Genomic DNA, 18,232 nt, shown 5'->3' with positions numbered 1-18,232 from the left:
AGTCATAATCTTTAAAAAAAAAAAAAAAAAAGCTAACTTCTAGGAATTTTTGAGATGCTTGTTTATAGTTTTTTTTTTGTGATAAAAGGTATTGTTACTGCTAGCCGGTTAGCTAAAATGAAATAACTTAACAGGATTTATTATAGTTTATGGTTATAGTTAAAAATTATAGTTTTTTTTTTTTCTTATTTGTCATCATATTTATTTATTTATTTATTTACTTTTATTATATTATAGCTTTCTGACATAAGCTAACCGGACAGAATTTCTGCGAGGAAGTTCACGTCATAGTCATAATATTTACAACCATCTCTGTTAAAGCTGGTAAATTCATGAATCTTACAGACAGGCCCTGTGTATAAATTTTAAATGACATTCTATTACATCATAGAGAGGACATGCTCTTTTGTCGGGCTTAGATCTCATCAGAGTTTCTGCAGTAGCAGAATGACAGGCTTTATACTGTTTACTGAACCCTGCAAAATGACGTCCTTTAATTCAATAATGGTCGTGTCCTGGGGGCATCGCTTTGTTAGCTGGTCTGAAGTCATGAGTAAAATTGTGGACTGAAAATGACTATTGTAGAAGCCTGGAGGGCTTTGAGTCAAACAAAGATCAGAGAAAAAGAAAAGATCGATTAATATGAGTTGAGATTTAATACAAATACGAGGAAAAACAGCATTAACCTCTACAGTACAGTAGATATCTTACTAGAACAGGTTAAACTAAAACACGTTCAGAAGACAAACATGCAGTTTCTGTGGTTTAACAAGCTGAAAAGCTGCTGCCATGGCAATGCACATCTCTCTGTGGTCATCATTAGGGAAATTCGATTAATCATCGTGGCATGCTGCTTTTAAGGGAGAAACGAACAGAAGATGGAGTGAACAACATACTGTAGCAAGGAGGAAGGTAGAGAGATAAATATTCAGTAAGAAGAACTGAGAAACAACACCACAGGTGGGAAGATATCCATAGAGAGAGAGGAAAGCATTGAATCACAAGAAAGCGTAAAAAGACGGAAAGAAAATTGTGTGTGTGGAGGTGGGGGGGGGGATCAGGGGGGCAGGGGGGTTTAGGGTTGCCTTAAAAAACGAGAGAGAGAAAAGATGAAAGATCATAAAAAGACAGCTGGAAGAAGAACAAAGATGGTAGTGAGAATGAGGGTAAAACAGGGGAGAGACAGAGTCGGAGAGAGGAAGAGACAGGGGAATGGAAAGTAAATAGATAAAAAAAGAAGAGTAGAAAACTTTTGATAGAGAAATATATAGACATGGTGAATAACAAGGAGAGAGAGAGAGAGAGAGAGACTGGTCCTTAGCTATATATTTTACACCTCCGGTGTACCAGCATGCGCACGCTCATATGCATATAAATTTTTGTTTTTTAAATAAATCACTATGGTGGGATGATCCCCATCAAGTGAGACCTTCAGAGAACAGCTTTGTTTGTAATAAAGCTCCGAGGTGAATGAACACTCCAGCTGAGAGAGAGCCCTTAACACATTTGATCATGTTTCCTCTCTTATTTCTCTCTCTATGGCAAAAAGGAGACTAATGTGGAAACTCATTAGAACAGATGCGTTCAAACCTAATATTGCACATTGAGAAAAGAATTAAGACATAATATTTTATTAGCACTTAGCTTGTCAGGAGTATGAAGACAAGTCGAATGTAATGAGTAAGCATAACGTTACACTAGCAAGCAACCAGTCAATACGCTTGCATTTACTACTGTATAAGCTTCTGCAGATAATTAGTGAAGCAAGCTAACTGTACTAGTTATAATTACAGTAGGTTTCTAGATAAACCAACAAGCTCTGCTACTTCCGTCCCAGCTTTTACTTTCCTTTACAATATCTCTATATGCTGTACTTTTTATGAGATGTTGTACTAACCTGTGTTCTTAATTGAACATGCAGGACGCGAAGATTAAGGTACTGTATAGGTATACATAACACTCAATTTAGCTCCTCTAAAATAATGTAGGAATGTTACCTGACTGTCGGTCATGATGTCAAATGCAAGCCTTTTTTTTTTTTTTTTTTTCAAAGAATTCTTATTAACAAGTAAGACACACAGCTCTGTTTTGTACTGTTGATTTTTTTTTACCATGCAACTTCACAAAGTGTTTAAGTGGTCTCCATTCATGATTTTCTTCCGACCACATTTCTTCCACAGGGTTGATGGTTCAGCACTATCCTTCCAGCTTTTGATAAAGTGTTAAAGGATGCTTAACCTAGGTCCAGTAATTTGAAATATCCTCAGTTTTTTTTTTTTTTTTTTACCTAATTTTTTTTTTTTGTGTGTGACTCCTTTGAAATGGTAATTTTTTTGGCTGGGCAGTATATATTTCTGTAATATATAGTATATGCTGCAGTATATTAACTAGATGTAGTACTTTATGATTTAAGCTTGCACTTACTGTATACCCAGTCAGAGTGTTAGAGATCACGTTTTCCTGCAGACGTACTGTAAATGTATATATTTATATAAAAAGATGATAGATGTGTCACTCACCTCGTTTCATCAATGTAGACCGCTTCCAGTACTGAGGCGGCATATTCAATGTTCTTCCTGAGATCCACAACATTCACTTCTCCCTTATCCAGCTGCTTCACTAGACATCTCAACCTGCAGGAGACCAGAGAGATCAGAAGCAGTTCAAATCTCTATGTAACCACATCAGTACGTGTAGCTCAGACTTACTGTACATAACTATTCAACACATATATCCAGATCAGACTCAACACATATATTTAGACCAAACTCATATAACTAAATTAGAGTGTTTCCAGATCAGACGCATAACCAGATCAGATGGTTATATACAGATCAGACACACGCATAGGTGAAGATCAGACATGTAAATACTGTATATAAAGAGTGTACAGATCAGATTGATACTACAAGATCAGATAGACTGTTATAAACTGACATAATTGCAAGCCATGAGCACACACACATACACAAGTCAATGCATATGTCTTTTATTTATTCCAGCAAGATACCATAAAGAATTTTACACTAAAAAAGGCATCAAAAGAAGTACTACGTAAACATTTTCATGCAAGGCAAAGAAGTCCAGTGAGAGATCTGTTCTTGTACCACAAATCCGTAAAAAAAGCCACTGTTTCAATCAATCCCACGCTTCAGAGATTAGCCCTGGCTTATTGTTCTTGAGCTGGTGGGATTCGGAGTCTGTCTGTCAGAAACTCTAATCGAACAGAGGTATAAAAGACTCGAGCTGCTCTGTGTCTGCGACAAGCCAAGCAGAGAGCGGCGCTATTGAACTCGGTAAACCGACCACATCTTAGTATTTCCTGTCATTGTTTAAAACCAACAGGGACATAATGGTATACCAAACAGAGCGCCATGTGGCCACTCGCATCTGTGTTGGATTCATGAAGTGTTTTTTGCTTTATATCTGCCTTCGCTCATTGAGCAAATACACCATTCTGTGTGTGTGCGTGTGTGGGTGTCTGATTAGCATTCGCCCGTGTTAAACCCAGCAGTCCTTAACGCAACACTGTGAGTCCTTATGGAAGTTTTGCAGCAGCAGAAACAGTGTGGGATCTTGACACCTGGCTTACAGATACCACTTAACGCCCACCACCAGAATCTCTCTCTGGAGCAGATTTCAAAGTGCATATATATATATTTTTTTATTAAACAGAGAGCGAGTGAGAGAGAAAGACAGAGAAAGAAATGGCACACAGCAAAACCCAAGTTCTATAGCAAAAGAGAGTTATAAAGAATGGATTTCCAGAAATAAAGGGATATTGAGTTATCATAGATTGTCAGCACAATGTGTCTTTGAACACCATTCTCGAGATTTTCAAAGCACAAAAGTTTTTAAAAAGCAGTTGTACTGCTCTACAGAGTCGTTTACTTTAAGGTGCCATTTTATTAGGTACATATTTCTGGCAGTCGGCAGGGCACCATTGTCCTAAGCAGCTTAACTTTTATTGTCATTATACAGTACATCTGAGGAGTTGAGGGTTAAGGGCCTTGCTCAAGGGCCGAACAGGGGCAACTTTGTGGTGCTCGGGTATGAACCAGGGACCTTCTGACCAATATTGCAACAGCTTAATCACTGGCTACTATACACAGGCTATAGAGCACTGTCGTCCTGTATCTGCTGCTGTGCACAATGTATCAGTCCTGTCCTCCCACACCAAATCCATCAATGGAAAGGGACACATGTTCCTAGAGCAAAGATATTATTGAACTGCTGGGATGTTCTCAGTGTAGGCAGAAAATGGATTGCTGCTATGAGTGTACCAGGTCTAGCAGTGTTACAACAGGAGCTTTTAAACACATGACTGTTGTTGCTGACACCCCACTCCACCAATCAAACACCTCCAGCCAAGAGAACATCCAGAGATAAAAGAGTGATGCTGATGAAGGACTGAAAGAATATTTAGACAAATTTTGAGACTTGCCAGTGTTTTAGCGAGTGGTAATAAATCGATCAAAACAATAGAAAAGCCAACCATGAATGTTTTGAAGCCCTGCCCCCTTCACCTGTATCACATTAGTAATGGTTTAACCAGTGAAGTAGTCTCAACTCGATGTCACGTATACAGGGTCGCTGGGGGCCTGGAGCCTTTCCCAGAAGACGTGGGGCATGAGGCGGGGTACACCCTGGACGGGGTGCCAATTTATTACAGGGCACACACACACACACACACACACACACACTATGGGCAATCTGGGAACACCAACAAGCCTTATCTACGAGAAAACCGGAGAACCCAGAGGAAACCCAATAAGCACAGGGAGAACTCCATGCACACAGACCCAGAGGCAGGAAACGCACCTGGACCCTAAGCCGCCATGCCGCCCCTTTACTTTCAGTCAAGGTAAAAATGACAAGCATAATGGCTGACCCTGTGTTCTCACCCCTGCCTAATAACAAGAAACGAGAATTTCACTGTGCAGTAATGCATATGTGACGAATAAAGGCTGAACTTATCTGAACGTATATAGCAAATACTGTTTTACTTAGGAATTCATCCAAAATGTAAAGAAAAAATTGTATAGGAAAGAAAGAAATTGGCCGACAGTGATGTGTCAGATATAACATTTTTATATATTTTTCCAAATAAGATGATCAGATAAGAGATTTTAAATCTGAATATTGTACCTACTATGCACAATTGCTAAGTTTTACAATAAAATAAAGCAGCAGCACGTTCCTCTGTTGGTCATTTATGTTAATAGAAACAGTATCTTAGAGAAGAGTCGAAGTAAGAGGATTTAATACGGAGTGGCGTGTGTTTGGTAAATAGTGGCGAGTTTGTGGGTGTTGTGGTGGGGATTTTATTGGAATTCCTATAGGACTAGTTATACAAAGCTCTCAGTTTGTTAGTTTAAAGAAATCACTGTGGGACATTTCAGCGTAGACACATTAGGAGTTCAGCGGTCATGACTGGAAGTACTTTTGTGAAGAAGAAAAAAGAACAGTAAGAGATAAAGTTATGCAAGTTTCACTCCTCGCTCTAACTGCACTAAAACCAGTGTAAAGAGAGTGAAGATTGGACAAGGCATTGTTTAGAGAAATTCTAAAGAGGCTTAGACGTCATGTAGTACACTAGGATAAAGAAGCGTAAAAGGACAGTCTTATTTTGATGTCATTCTTGAGAACCTTTCTGTGCTGTCAGTTTGAAAGAATTTTTTTTTTTTACATATTCCCAAACATCTCCCAGAGGCGACGGTATATGAAATGGCTCTTCAAAGTCAAGTGAGGCAATTTTGTCAAATTACAGCTCGACACAGAGAATCAAGGCTCTGCCGTTTTGATAATGCCACGTAATTGCGGAGTAGACAAAAGCTAATGTCTGGGATTGGAAAGAAAATTTTACAGGGAAATTTGATGTCGCTTCTTTGTGCAAATCTGTTTGTAGAGTCGTAAGCTTACTGACAAATTTCTATCAAGACTATAAAAAGATTCTTCAACGTTTTTCAAAGCATAAGGATAAGTGCAACATCAGTGGCATGAAGTAGAGTTCGGTTCCCGTCTGTGAAGATTCTCAGTCATCCAGGAGAGGTTATCAGGAAGTTAAGTCATGGCGACTGGACTAGTGTTACTGTAGAAATGTTTTACTACTCATCTGAGAAGCTTCTTCAGTCAGAGGAAAGTTCCTTATATTTGAGCTCTGCAGGGTCCTCTGTCTGAAAAGGCTCGTTCTGGGAACAATAGAATAGGTACTGTATGAGGCAGGTATGAGAGCGTATGAGGCAGGGTCTTTAAAGAGTCGGGTGGGAGAGTTGTTTAAAAGCAGGAGCACTAGACAGAGAGAGAGATTAGGGAGAGAGTCATTAAGGTGTAACAACCAGACAGGGTAAGAGTAGTCCTTAAGTGTGGCTTTTCTGGTGGACCTGTGACGAGGTCTTGATCTTCCAGGGGATGGATGAAAAATACGACACAGGCTACCCCTCTCGAACCATCTATTTCAAGTCGTCTATCCTCTCCGACGTGACTTAATCTCCAGATAAAGTTTAGTTCATTTTGGGTTAACTCTTTATTTATTGCTTATATTTTAGTCTCACATTTTTCCTTTCTTTTCTTAATAAATACAGTTAATTTGTCTGTTATTCAAATTGTAATTTTATTTGTCACATACACAGTATGATATGTAGTGAAACTGGGGAGGCCAATGTATTTATTCCCATTTTGTACACTGTAAAAAATGAATCATGAGGCTTGTAATTTTCATTTTAAAAAATTGATGTAATCATTAAAAATAATGTGCATATTTCATTTTAAAAAATGGTTTCCTGTGTTTCTTATAATATATTGAGAACATTTCACTAATAAAATTAAGAAATACATTTTACCTATTTTTTAAAGGAAATGAGTGCAATTTTTAGGCTTAATTTGAGGAACCATTTAGGCAAAATTTTTGAGGAAAAAGCCTTCACATTTATTTTAAGAAAATTGGCTCAATTATCTGGGTTTTATTGAGTCACCTTCATTTAAATCTCAACAACGGCAGTGATCAGACGGCATTTTGAAGGAACAGACGAACAGTGTAAAATGTTAAGAAGTAAGTTAAGCCCTTTACTAATTTTTATATTTTATTTTGATTTCTTAAATAAGCTCCGTTCTTGCACTAGTGTCAGTAATATAAATGAAATAAATTAAACATTTTGAACATTTCTGAAAACATCCTGTCCGCCATTAGCATGCTTGTGTTTGTTGTAGTGTCTCCACAGTTCACTAAAGGAAGTTTTGGGGAGTTAGTGTTTTACAATGTTACAAAGATATTAACTTAGAAATGGTTTACTCTTTTAAGTTCTTTCAGGTTTTAGTACAGAATGTGACTATTCCCACAAGAAAAGATGTTAGCATATAATGCTAAGCAGTTGGTTTCAATGACAGAAATTGTCAGTTACAAAGTGTTTTACAATTGTTATATACACTATTTTACACAGTGTTTAATTTTTTAATACCAGTGAAACATGAAATAAAAGCATGTTTAACACCAAAATGCATTATGTATTTATTTCATTATAAAATTTGTTTTAATATTATTAAGTAATTTTCCTTAAAACATATGAGTACCTTTTGTTTTACTGCTTAAACTAAAAAAGATTATTCCACTAATAATGTTCAAATCATCACGTGTCTGGCTAAATAATTTTGGATGTTTTACATAATTTATTCAAGTAGATTCTGCTAGGGGAAAAATCTAGCTGTAAATACTTAAAAATAATATGCGTCTGGCTAAATAATTCAGTCTTTTTAACATGATTTATTCAAGTAAATTCTACTTAAAAAATCAAGCCTTAAAAACTGCTTAAAAATAATACGTGCAAGAGTGTTACCATATTTTTTTAAGTAGATAGCACATACGATTTTTTACAGTGTATGACCATGGTAGGTCCTCCAGTTAACACGTACAACACAATTAGCCTTATCTGCATGTCTTTGGACTGTGGGAGGACACCCACCAAGCATGGGAAGAACATGCAAACTCAATGCACACAGACCTGATGCGGAAATCAAACCTAGGACCTGGAGGTCAAGGCAATAGTGATAACCACTAAGCCACCATGCCGCATTATATTGTTAAACTGCCTAAAAATAAAGATTTCTCTGCAATTAAATAAATAGCACAAGAAAGTACAATTAGATTTAAAATAGATTTTAAAAAAGTAATATAAGGGAAAAAAAATTAAAAATGATGAAAATTGTTTTACAAATTTTGGCTGAAAATGTATATGTTCAAAGTTAACAAAAAAATAAATAAATAAATAAAATAGAAGGGTTATAAATTATGCAGGATTTACAGACTGTACAGAAAAATATTCTGGTAATACTGTATTACCAGAATATTTTTATGTTGTATGGTTTTTTTTTATAATGAGCACATTAATGTTAACATGCCTATTGATATAAACTGTAGGCAGAACCACTGTTATACCTAACAGAGCTGAGATCTGTTGTTAGTAAGCTGCCAGGATGGTGAGTTCTGGATGGTGGGAACTGAACTGCAGAAACGAGAACTGAAGCCACCATGAAAAAGGCATGAATGTGAGATCCAGCAGCAGAATATGACAGACAGAATTAAAGCCTAGGGAAAAAAGTGACCAAAGATCTAACTTTATCATGACACTAGAGTTGAGTTGAAAATGGCAAGATGAGGAAGAAAAAAGCTTTAGTGCGCCAGTTCAAGGATGGAGCCTACTTGAGCTTGGCTGAGAGCCCAGTGGATATCAAGTAGAGGATCGGACTCTTAGGAAGGGTTCTTCCCAGGTTTTTTGAACAGTTATTTAAGTATAGGTATATTAAGTCTTTATAAGCAGGTTTTGTGAGGCACCTTGGATTGTAGACAGAGGGGCAAACACACACACACACCAAAAAAGGCAAAAAACAGTGTTCTAAAGTGCAGACAAAAGCAACAAAGGACACACTGGAGTAGTACTTAATGTGGTGTACCATTCTGGCATACTGTGTTAGGTGCATTAGTGTGGTTTGGAATGTAGTCAAATAATTTAGCTTGCCTAACATTTTCATGTCACTGTGAATCTGTTTAATCATACTAGGTCTATTCAGAATTTAAGCACGGCTCAGCCGTTTTGCTAGACAAATACTCTCTTCTGTTTCTCTGATGCTGAATCAACACAAATGAGAGTTCTGGAAAGCCAAACCTATGGACTTAGTCATGGATGGATTGACAATAATAAACAGGCATTTGGGTTTTAAACTACATGGCAAATTTATGTGGACACCTGAATATTACAATCATATGTGTTTTTTCCCACAATGTCACCACATACTGTAGTTGACAGCAATCAATTTTCTACAATGGTTTTTGTTTAGAAGCCCAAACTTGTTCCGGTATGACAATACCCAAGTGTATAAAACAAGTACAGTACCATGAGGACATGAGGTTTGTCACATTTGGAGATGTAGAACTTTAGTGTCCTGCACAGAGCCCTGACCTTAAGCCCACTGGACACTTTTGGGATGAACTGGAAGACCAGACCTCCTCATCCAACATCAGTGACTGATCTCACTGAGGTTCTCAATCCCCAATTCCCGCGACTGTTATAGCAAATAAAGGGTCACTGACTTAAAAGTCTTGAGCCACCCTAATTTCTTCAAATTAAATTAAATTAAATGATTCAGGGCAGGTGGCTTAATGGTTAGCACTGTTGCCTTGCACCTCCAGGTTGTGGGCTTGATTTCCGCCTTGGGTCTGTATGCATAGAGTATGCATGTTTTCACCATGCTTCCTGGGTTTCTTCAGGTAATCTGGTTTCCTCCCACAGTCCAAAGATTAGGCTAATTGGCGTTCCCAAATTGCCCGTAGCGTTTGAGGGTATGTGTGCACCCTGCAATGAATTAGTACCCCATGCCTCGTGCCCTGGGTCTCCTGGGATAGGCTCCAGGCCCCCACTGTGACCCAGAAAGCAGTGTAGACAATAAGTGAGTAATTCATTTACCAATAATTAAAGGGACCAAATGTTAAACAAATGTTATACTGTGACCGGATGCAAAGTAACTAAGGATAAACTAAGTAGTTTATGTACTGTGACAACCTTAGCAGCAACCTCATTTCCCCTCTCTTCTGTTCCAACCACTCAGCATTCAAAATGACTATACTAATCCTCTGTCATCATCTGCACCTGTTCTTACTGGGTAATGCCTTAAGTTAGATGTTATTTCATGCTTGAATGATTCATAGGTCACTATGTGGCTTAACAAACAAAAAAACATGAAAACTTCTGAAACTTATCAGGTACAAGGACTGGACTGAAAACGAGAGTTGAAAAGTCCTTCAGAAAGCCTTGGGAACTATTCCTCAACAACAAGAAAGTCTGGCTCTTTAAAGGCAAAATATGAAGAAATACGGGGCCTCAAGACAATTTTCTCCCATATAGTTTTAGTCTGTTGACAAATAGACTTCTAATAAGCCAAGAAATGTCCTTATCATGGTCCTCTTTCAATGTCCTTGGGTGCTCCAATAAAGACAACAACTGGGACTTGAACCTGATCCCTGGCTGTAGTGCCAATATCGAGGCTGCTATGCCTAAACTTACAGTGGACATTCCCAGCGGAGTGGACTTGGAGAACACCGTGTGAGTGAGCTTGATAAGCGTCTACATCTATGGCTTACTATTTTTACTTACTCTGTTTACAGTCTATGTGTGTGCGTGTGTGTGTAGGCTGTACGTGCTGTGAGTTCCTGTAGTGATAGATGGGACCTATCTGGTCAGGCTGAGTGACAAACGAAAAGGTCAGCAACTCGATAAGGGTGATTTGGGAGCAAGCATTTATATGACGTTATGTTTTCTTCATTCTGAAGGCCCCTCGAGCCCCTGCGACAAGCTAATAGCACCGGTGGATAGGGTGTGGGGGTGGGGTTATTGCCCAAAAAGAGAAGGGACAGAGTGTGTCCAAATAGCACTTCAGAATCAAAATACACACACACACATACATGCACACACTTAATGCTACAGGGTATATCACAGTGACATTGACTCTCTGGGCAGGCATGATAAAGCACGGTAATGGGAAGAGATTTAAAGTTTCATTATGGCTTATGTTTTATCAATGCAGCACTCTGTGTTGTATTGGGTATTTTTAAATGCATTGCATTTTTCACCGAGACCATGCCTGAAAATGATAGCATGGCGGCTTGGCTATTAGCACTGTCGCCTCACACCTCCAGGGTTCTAATCTACTGTGCCACTCTGTGAGCATGGAGTGTACATGTTCTCCATGTGGTTAGTGGGTTTCCTCCCACACTCCAAAGACATTTCGCACAGTGTAGGCTGATTGATGTTTTCAAATTGCCTGGAGTGTATGTGATTCGATTGTGTGTGTGTTCTTTTGCCATGCCATGGGATGGCACACCATTAAGGGTGCACCCTGCCATGTGCCCTGAGTTCCCTGGGATAGCCATGAAATTCCACAATTCCATAGAATTGGGTAAACCCTAGACAGTGCCAATCCTTTGCAGGTCCCAAGCAGATACCCACTCACTCACATACTATGGGCAATTTGGAAATGCCAATTAGCCTACTTTGCATGTCTTTGGACTGGGGGAGGAAACCGAAGTATCTGGAGGAAACCCACCACGCACGAGGAGAACATGCAAACTCCCCACACACGCACACAGACCTGAAGATTGGACTTGAACCCTCAACTCCATCATATTTTAGCAGCCACATCACATGTTCACCTTTTGTTCTTTTTAAATGTAGCAACGTCTGATGATTAGAGTTATGCATGGCATAGTTTTTTTTATTTTTATTGAGCACTATTGCCCGACATTGTCCAGGGTCCCAGGTTTAATTATAACCTGAGGTTAATGTCTGTAAATGGATATACTAAATTTCCTCCTGTGCATGAAAAAAAGAGTGTCTTAAAAAGGTGTGTCTTAATGGACTATCACAGGGATGCATGCAAAGTGTATAATTGTTTCTCAATCGCTCAAATTTTCAGTCCAGTCCCCGCAGTTTTAGAGTAATGTTTTATTGTTTGTTAAGTAACACAGCGACGTATCAATCTAACTTAAGACATGAAACAGGTGCAGATGATCAGGCTGGTGATAGGTATACTAGTGATGCAGATGCTGAGTGGTTGGAAAAGATGAGAGGGGAAATGAGGTCGCTGCTGAGGCTGTTACATAAACAAAACATTTTTAAATTGTATCTTTAGGCGCTTTGCAGCCTGTCGCAATAATCAGTTACACTCACTCGCTTATTCATCATCTATAGTGCTTCATCCTGTATCCAGTGTCACGGGGGCCTGAAGCCTTTTCCAGGAGAGGCAGGGCACGGGGTGGACAGGGTGCCAATCCATCGCAGTTTACACACACACACACACACACACACATGCTCATTCACACACTACAGGCAATTTGGGAATATTAATTAGCCTAATCTGCATGTCTTTGGACTGAGGGAGGAAACCGGAGTACTCAGAGGAAACCCATGCAAACATGCAAACTCAATACACACAGACCCGAAGAAATGTGTTTAAGGCTTTTTCCCAGAAATGTAATTTATTAAGCACCTTGCTCTTAATTCATCAAACTAATTAACAATTCTGAAACTGGTTGAACCAATTGTCTTAAACACATAAATGTCCTCCAAGATTGGGAAAAACCGACCGACAAAGACAGACAAAAAAAAATATGTATCCCTGATTTGGCTTTTATTTGCACTCCGTTTGACTTCTGTTTTAACTCTAATTTGCACACAGCCTGTGTAATTTGCTTCATGCTCACTAATGAGGCAGGTTTTGTTTTCCATAATCATAATGTAGATTAAAAGCTTAAGGCTTGGTCTCTGGGTTCGCTACGGTGACTCAGCACACGATACTTGACACTCGGCCTAAACAACAACACACGTATGAGATATTACAGAGCACTATTATTCATTAATACATCTGTCCATTTCTAGCAACAGCGTTCACATTCAGTAAACATGAAACAGTCACTTGCTCTCCAGGGTTCTCTTACTACATACCACGAGGGCCCTGGAGCCTATCGTAGGGAGCTCAGGGTACAAGGTAGGGGATATCCTGGATTGGGTTCACACACATACTTAAACACTACGAGCAATCCCATCACTTAATTGGGCAGGGGTAGTTTAGTGGTAAAGGCATTGGGACATGGTCTAGAAGGTCCCAGGTTCAAACCCCACCACCAAGTTTACTCTCAGCAGGGATAAATGGTCTGCCAAATGCAGTAAATGTAAAACACCCATCAGCCTAAAATGCATGTCTTTGGACTGAAGGGGGAAACCAGAGTCTCAGGGGGAACTTCAACCAAGCACTGAAACAACATGCAAACACACAGACTGGAGATGTAATTCGAACCCCCAACCCTAGAGGTGCAATAGCGCTTAGTGACCCTACTACAATATGAGGTATATTTAAAATACGCCTTTTTGTATCACTGTAACTGTTTATGAATAATACAGTTGGTCACTGTACATGTCTGCCAATACAAGTGGAGCGAAAGAACCAGAAATGCGGGCTCACTAATAATAATGCATATATTTTTTTTATACAGAAGTAACAATGTCAAAGTTCTGTAGACAACAGAAGACGACAGTCCATGTACTGTACAAACTATATCATCTACAAATATTACTGTAAGCATGTCTGATCCAAACAGCAGTCTCTAGACTTTCTTTCTCTCTCTCTTGCCCTCTCTTTCTCCAGCAGCTGTGCTCCTTATCAGAGTTCAAACAAAGGCCATCAGTGTGTGTGTGTTTGTGTGGTGCACAGTTTCTCACAGCAGACACGGACAAAACAGCGCTCCTGACGTCTGCAGCTCCTCCAGATGATGTATTAACCGCCGAGTGTGTGTGTATGTGTACTACTTCCCATTGCACATACGGCTGCCGTAAACACAACACATGAAGCAATCTTTTCGAGCACTGGCAGAACTAAACAATACCGCATTCCTCTCCAGTCTGGCACCGAGACCCGGCTCGGCACTGGATTGTGGGATTGGGCGCAGTTCTTGACACATGGCAGGAAACCAAAAGAACGTTAAAATAGCTCTCTGTAAAGGTCTGCGTGGAACGGGATATACACGAATGTCTTTTACAAACACACACACACATACAGCACGTAGTGCTTCATTTAAGACCTCACAGAAACAAAAACAAGAGTGGAGCACAAGGCTGTCCCATTTTAGCCGCGTCCGGAACCTTGCAGGCCACAGAGGAGCGATCAGCACTATCCTCACGGCGGGGTGCGTCCTTCGGGACTGGTCCTTATCCGCTCAGCTTTCCATATTTCCTTTTCCAAATCCAGAACAGCAAATGTTTTTTGTTTTTTTTCATAGGCTCCCGGATGAGGCACCTAACCGTTGAGCAAGACCAGCTGTTTTCCTGAGAATTACATTTTTTTTCAACCCATTTCACTAAACGACAAAATGTAAACGGTCAACTATCCACTAAATCCACTTCAAACCAGCCAGGATGTATTTGATGTCTTAAAATTGCTTCTTGTTCACCTTTTTTTCTAATGCCTTATAGCAAAAGATGGTTTCATATTTCCTGCACTTTCAAGAGATTTTTTTTTTTTATGATTTACAGTCAGCCAAAACACAGCATTGGTGCTGATTAAAATAGCAGTTTTTTTAAATTATACATATAATACAGAAAATGTGTATGCCAGAGAAGCTACTTCTAAGTTTATGCAACATGGAAGTGAGCAATCTTGCTTCCCTAAAAATTTCAAGTTGCAGCTGTTTTGAAGAGATGATTTTACTTAAGAAACTTAAATAATTCTTCTGATTGTGTAAACAATGCAACAATGTCAATTGTTAAAAGCGCTATACAAATAAAATTGAATTGAACTGAATTTTATAGGTGTTCCAAAAAGGTGTTCCAAAAATGGCCTTTTTTCATCATTACTTCAAACAATAATCATTTAAAATGCAAATTATTGACATTTCTTTGAATATTGATACTAAATTTGGTGTAAGCTTCTAGAAGCATATAACCGGTAAAAAAAAAAAAAAGAATTCTTACATTGAAGCATTCTGTGCAAAATTGAGGATCCCCCCCCCCCCCAAAAAAAAATTGTAGTGTCCGTAACCATGTTAAATTTAAGTTGCGATATCTTAACAATTTTACACTTTAGATTAATACACTTGTCCAGGTTTATGCCTCTTTATGTGAAATTTTAATTGGCCAAGTTTCACCTGAATAACAGATTTAAAAAAAAAAAAAAAAAAAAAAAAAAGACACTAAAGAAAAGAGCATGGAATTGTATGTATCAAACGTGTTTTCTTTTATATCAGCAAAAAAACAAGCATGGATCGGGAGATGAGGAGCATCTGCATCTGTGTTATAATTTACTTTCTCACCTTTTTACGTGAGACACGTTTTGGCACCGATACAATGTTATGGCTAAGTAGTTGTGGTCCATCGCACAAGGCTTATAATATAATACAGTAAATATAGATAACTGAACTGAACATTGTGTGAGTTATTTAAAAATAAATGAAGGAGAAAGTATACAGACCCTGTATATAATATTAAAACTGCTGGAGTGCCATGGCCTGGATAGATGTTTTGCCTTCACTTAAAGTCGTTGTGAAATGGCTTGATTTGATTCTGTGCGTTGACATTTTTCCGTTTTAAACTGGTCAGAGTAATGGCGCTCTGAAGTGCTTGACTGATTTACACAACAGCCAATAGCTTTTAAGATATCCCACAGCTCCAATAAATCTAACCATAGCTGACAGCACGAACAAGTAAAATACAGAATAGAGCAAAGAGTTTAACAAGGGCATGTTTTTCCCATTTTCCTCCTGCTGCCTTCATACAGTCAACTTTAACAAGGATGGTATCCGAGATAATAAGATGCAGTGCGATTTTTTTTTTGACTTGTCTGAGCAGTAGGTAGAATGATATTGCTTACTGTAAATAACTGCTAACATTCTATCATGCATTTTTTCCCTAATTTAGTTGTACCTTCAGTAATCCCCACCTAATATTAGGGCACTCCCCCATCAAGGCTACAACTATAATTCAGGGAAGGCCGAAGACTATCAGGTTTTTTCGCCCGACCCAGCCGCATCCTATCACGTGATGGTAGCCGCATCTTTTCGAACTGCTTGCACCGTTGTGAGCGGCGTAACACACTCTGAGGACAGCGCTATCCGCACCTTCCGCCTGCATAAACTCATAGTTGTCTGTGATTGGCTTAGAACCCCGATCGCTAAGGGCCTTTCATCCCACCCCTCTGAGGGAGCTCGGCCAATCAGCTCTCTCCAGGTCCGCAAGAGCTCCAGATGAAAGAGTGAGCACTTTACGGCTGCGCCAAGAATCACGTTCTCAATCAAAAGACTCTACATGCATGGGAAATTTCCTTACAAGTCCCAGTTTGACTCGAACACCCATCGAATTTAGTTAGATGACTATACGATTCTGTTGCCAGGTCATAACAACCAGCTGTGTTCTTTAGGCCAAGTTCATACACATGAACGGCCCTCATTTATGTCAATTAAGTAAAACATTATTAATGCTTTTTCGTAAGGCATTCTGGAAATTGCCCGATCAGACTGAATTATTGCATCACTGTCTCGGTCACACGAGCTAGGAGAAAAATCTTAACCTCGAGAACATTCCCATGAGCCCGCTCTGCCATTTTCTACATAAAAGTCTTCCGAAGAGACTCGCTGCCGTCACTCAAAGTCCCTCGGGACGCCGCGAGCGCTGCCAGGCCTTCACACGGCTCAACATTCCTAAAATTCACTGAGAGGAGTACACAGGAGCGTGTGATGTTTCCAGAGATGACTATCAGCTCCTTTTAGGCAAGAAAAACAAGCAGTGGGAAATGGGCACTTCTAGGTGATTTCGTGCCTCATTTATTTCTTAATCAAACAGATGTGTTCTTCTTTGCTTCACATATCTCGGTGCAGACATCTGTTGAACGTTTGGGAAGTTGTGCGGAGTTGTTTTGGCTTTCAGATAAGAAAGGAAATATCTTACTAGGAATAGAATTTTACTAGGAACTTAAGATCGCAATAGCTTCCTGAATACGACGTGTGTATCTCAAGTCTCTTGTACACAAAAAGCTTGTGTTGTTTATGTGTGCAATCTTTCATTTGTTTATTTCTCTTCTTTAACTGCTTTGTCAGGAAAGTAGTTGGCCAAAAGGATTCACATTGAAGAAAAAGTTAGATACCATAGCGCTTAGGTAACTTATTTTACTATTTAATTAACAACAAGGTCTCAGAAGCCCCCTTAAAGTGTGTGTGTGTGTGTGTGTGTGTTACTGCCCCAGCTAAAATACTCCTTAGATAATATATTTTTCCATCCATTAATTTTATTTCTGTTCCGAATGTGTTGTTTTAGTGTCTAGCTAAATGAGCTACTGCCAGAAAACAGCAGAGCTGAGCAATAAGGGGCTTTTCTCATATGAGGTCACATAAGGGGGGAATCTATTCGGCCTGTTTAAGCCCTGGCCAATACAGGAATAGAAGAACACAAAAAATGTGGGAAAGTTTTTTTTGTGTGTGTGCGCGCATGCACACTGGAGACCCATCTGAATGTCTAAAAATAATTAAAACGTGAATTCTGCATATTAGATTTGCTTTGAAGCGGACCAAAATGTTTGTCCAGGGTCTAATTCTCGCAATGTGGTTTGTAGTGCTGGGTTCAGAAGCAGTACAGCATGCTTTATGATGTTCTGTTGCCTCCGCAAGAGGCTGAAATGTAAGAAAGCTAAAATAAATTACAAGACAGTTTTCGAATAAGAAATTATTATTACATTCAACAAAGTACCTTGATGTTATGTAGTGTGGTCAACAGCCAGGACAAACACAAACCTTGCATATTTGTAGTGCACACAAAAGCACAATGGACATGGGCAGGCTGACGATGTCATATTGGTGTTTTCAAAAATATCATATGTTTTATCTGTCAAAACCTAACCTGCTAAACCCAGACACAACTTTTGTGTACTTGAAATTACTATAAATTGAATCAATGTCCTTAAACAGGAAGTCTGGCACAAGAATTATACCTAATGGTCCCCATACGAGAATTACACACAAGGATATATAAGAAAATTTTTTTAATGGTCATTCAGGACTCAAGAGGACGCCCAAACCCAGCCAGTGGATGCAGTGCCGGTCCCCGGCCCGAATAAATGGGAGGATTGCGTCAGGGAGGGCATCCGGTGTAAAACCTGTGCTAAGATGTTGTGCGGATCGATAGTCTGCTCGGGCGACCCCTTGACA

The 18,232-nt window shown here is 39.2% G+C and overlaps 1 protein-coding gene across 4 annotated transcripts in view; it reads right to left on the bottom strand.

Annotated features, from left to right (window-relative positions):
- Positions 1–18,232, bottom strand: part of pde1a (phosphodiesterase 1A, calmodulin-dependent) — a 99,439-nt gene that overhangs the window by 29,819 nt on the left and 51,388 nt on the right. For 3 of the 4 annotated variants that reach the window (XM_053496149.1, XM_053496150.1, XM_053496151.1), the window contains one exon: positions 2,520–2,633. In XM_053496149.1, coding sequence (XP_053352124.1) covers positions 2,520–2,633 — 114 coding nt within the window. Of the gene's footprint in view, positions 1–2,519; positions 2,634–13,763; positions 13,787–18,232 lie in introns of those variants that run through there. The other variant, XM_053496152.1, reaches the window with a different exon arrangement.

The sequence above is a fragment of the Clarias gariepinus genome, chromosome 5 (genome assembly GCF_024256425.1).
Source record: "Clarias gariepinus isolate MV-2021 ecotype Netherlands chromosome 5, CGAR_prim_01v2, whole genome shotgun sequence".
NCBI classification, from domain to species: Eukaryota; Metazoa; Chordata; class Actinopteri; order Siluriformes; family Clariidae; genus Clarias; species Clarias gariepinus.
Note: the sequence above shows the minus strand (reverse complement) of the source record. Positions and strands in the feature narration are given on the sequence as shown.